Here is a 1,494-nt window from a genome sequence, read left to right on the forward strand (position 1 = left end):
GCGTTACCCTGCTTCCTCGGGCTTGGACCCCTAATTACTTTCTACTATGTTCCTATTAATTATATACACTATCTGAAATGACTGAAGTATTGATATGTTTACTTTAAAATGGATTTTAGAGCATTAAGATCTGGTGTCGGTGGTATCAATATTTTTAGTATCCTTCTACACATCACTACAAATAAGATTAATTTTGTTTTAAGATGTCAGAATTCCACTTTGTTCCTGGCCTTACTCAGGTTTGACATTAGCTAAACAGGTCAGAATTAAACTCTATTTTTTTTAATTGAGATTGTTCAAAAAGTTATCTAAAAAATAGTAAGATATTATCTGTTTACAACTTCCACAGAGCCCAAAGCTCTGAASTATGGCTTCAGACAAATGAACACTAAATCTTCTACTTGTGTGCTTCCAGATCGACTGGATAAGACTGACTTTATGTACATCCTGGGTCATCCAAAACATGGTAATGTTCAAAAGTAGTAGTTCAGAAGTAGTTTTAAAGGTTTCAGTTTATTTGTTTTCTTCAATACAAGTTCATCTGTGTTCTTCACAGATCAAGCGTGCTTTTTGAACACTCGCCAGAGCCTCATGTCAGAGAGGAGTGAAGGGACAACCATCTACCAGTCCTCTCCTCGTACCTCCATCACCTCTCCAYGCGCTTCCTTTCATCATTCTTACAATCCTCTGCAACAAGAGGGAGAACACTTATCTTTCAACGTGGATGAGACGTTCAGAGGTCTGGACGAGTTCCAGGAGGATCCACCTCCCTACTTGGAAGAGACCAGCTGGGATGGAGAAGAGTCTGAGCCCAGTGATCCCACACTGACTCTGCTCAACCAGGAACACTTCCAGGTCAGAGGAGTCACAATTAACCCATTCACTGCTTGATTTCAGAGCCACCAAGTGCGTCTTTAAGCAAGGAGTAAGGTAAAACATTAACAAAAATCTGGAAATGTAGAACTTTCTTAATCAAAATTCTTGAAATGGACCAACCATTTCATCAGTAAATATAGAACAGCAAGTCATCGGCATCCATTAAACATCACATGAGCACAACTTCCTGTGCTCTAAAAGGCTGCCAAAGAGCCTGCTGTAACAGAACACATAAGACATCTGTGCATGGGAACACTTCTTTGAAGTTTCACCAAGCTCCATATTTCAGTACAGAGAATTAGTTCAGTTGAACCTGTACATAAGATTTGTAAACTTATTTTTTCCTATACTTAGCTTAAATAAAATCTAAAACCTCTTGTTTGTTGTTGCTGCCAGGAGGATTTCCTGCCCCTGTATGACCTACAGTGTTCCTTCCTGTGGACGACATTCAACGGTAAGAATGAGGACGAGTTGTCGGGACAGCTTGAGAGCATCAGGGAGTGTGCCAAGAGAATGGGCATGCACTGGGCCCACCGACGTGCCTGTTTTGTTCTGGGTAGACTGTGTGCCAGGAAGCTGAAGTTCTCCCAGGTACGTGCAGATGTGTGTGTGTGTGTG

The 1,494-nt window shown here is 41.1% G+C and overlaps 1 protein-coding gene across 1 annotated transcript in view; it reads left to right on the forward strand.

The window, feature by feature from the left end:
* sh3tc2 (SH3 domain and tetratricopeptide repeats 2) overlaps positions 1-1,494 on the forward strand; it is a gene marked incomplete in the record, with an annotated part of 38,066 nt that overhangs the window by 26,012 nt on the left and 10,560 nt on the right. Inside the window, 2 exon segments of the mRNA XM_014024146.1 lie at positions 557-855; positions 1,273-1,467. Coding sequence (XP_013879600.1) covers positions 557-855; positions 1,273-1,467 — 494 coding nt within the window.

This window comes from Austrofundulus limnaeus, unplaced genomic scaffold, assembly GCF_001266775.1.
Source record: "Austrofundulus limnaeus strain Quisiro unplaced genomic scaffold, Austrofundulus_limnaeus-1.0 Scaffold409, whole genome shotgun sequence".
Taxonomy (NCBI): Eukaryota; Metazoa; Chordata; class Actinopteri; order Cyprinodontiformes; family Rivulidae; genus Austrofundulus; species Austrofundulus limnaeus.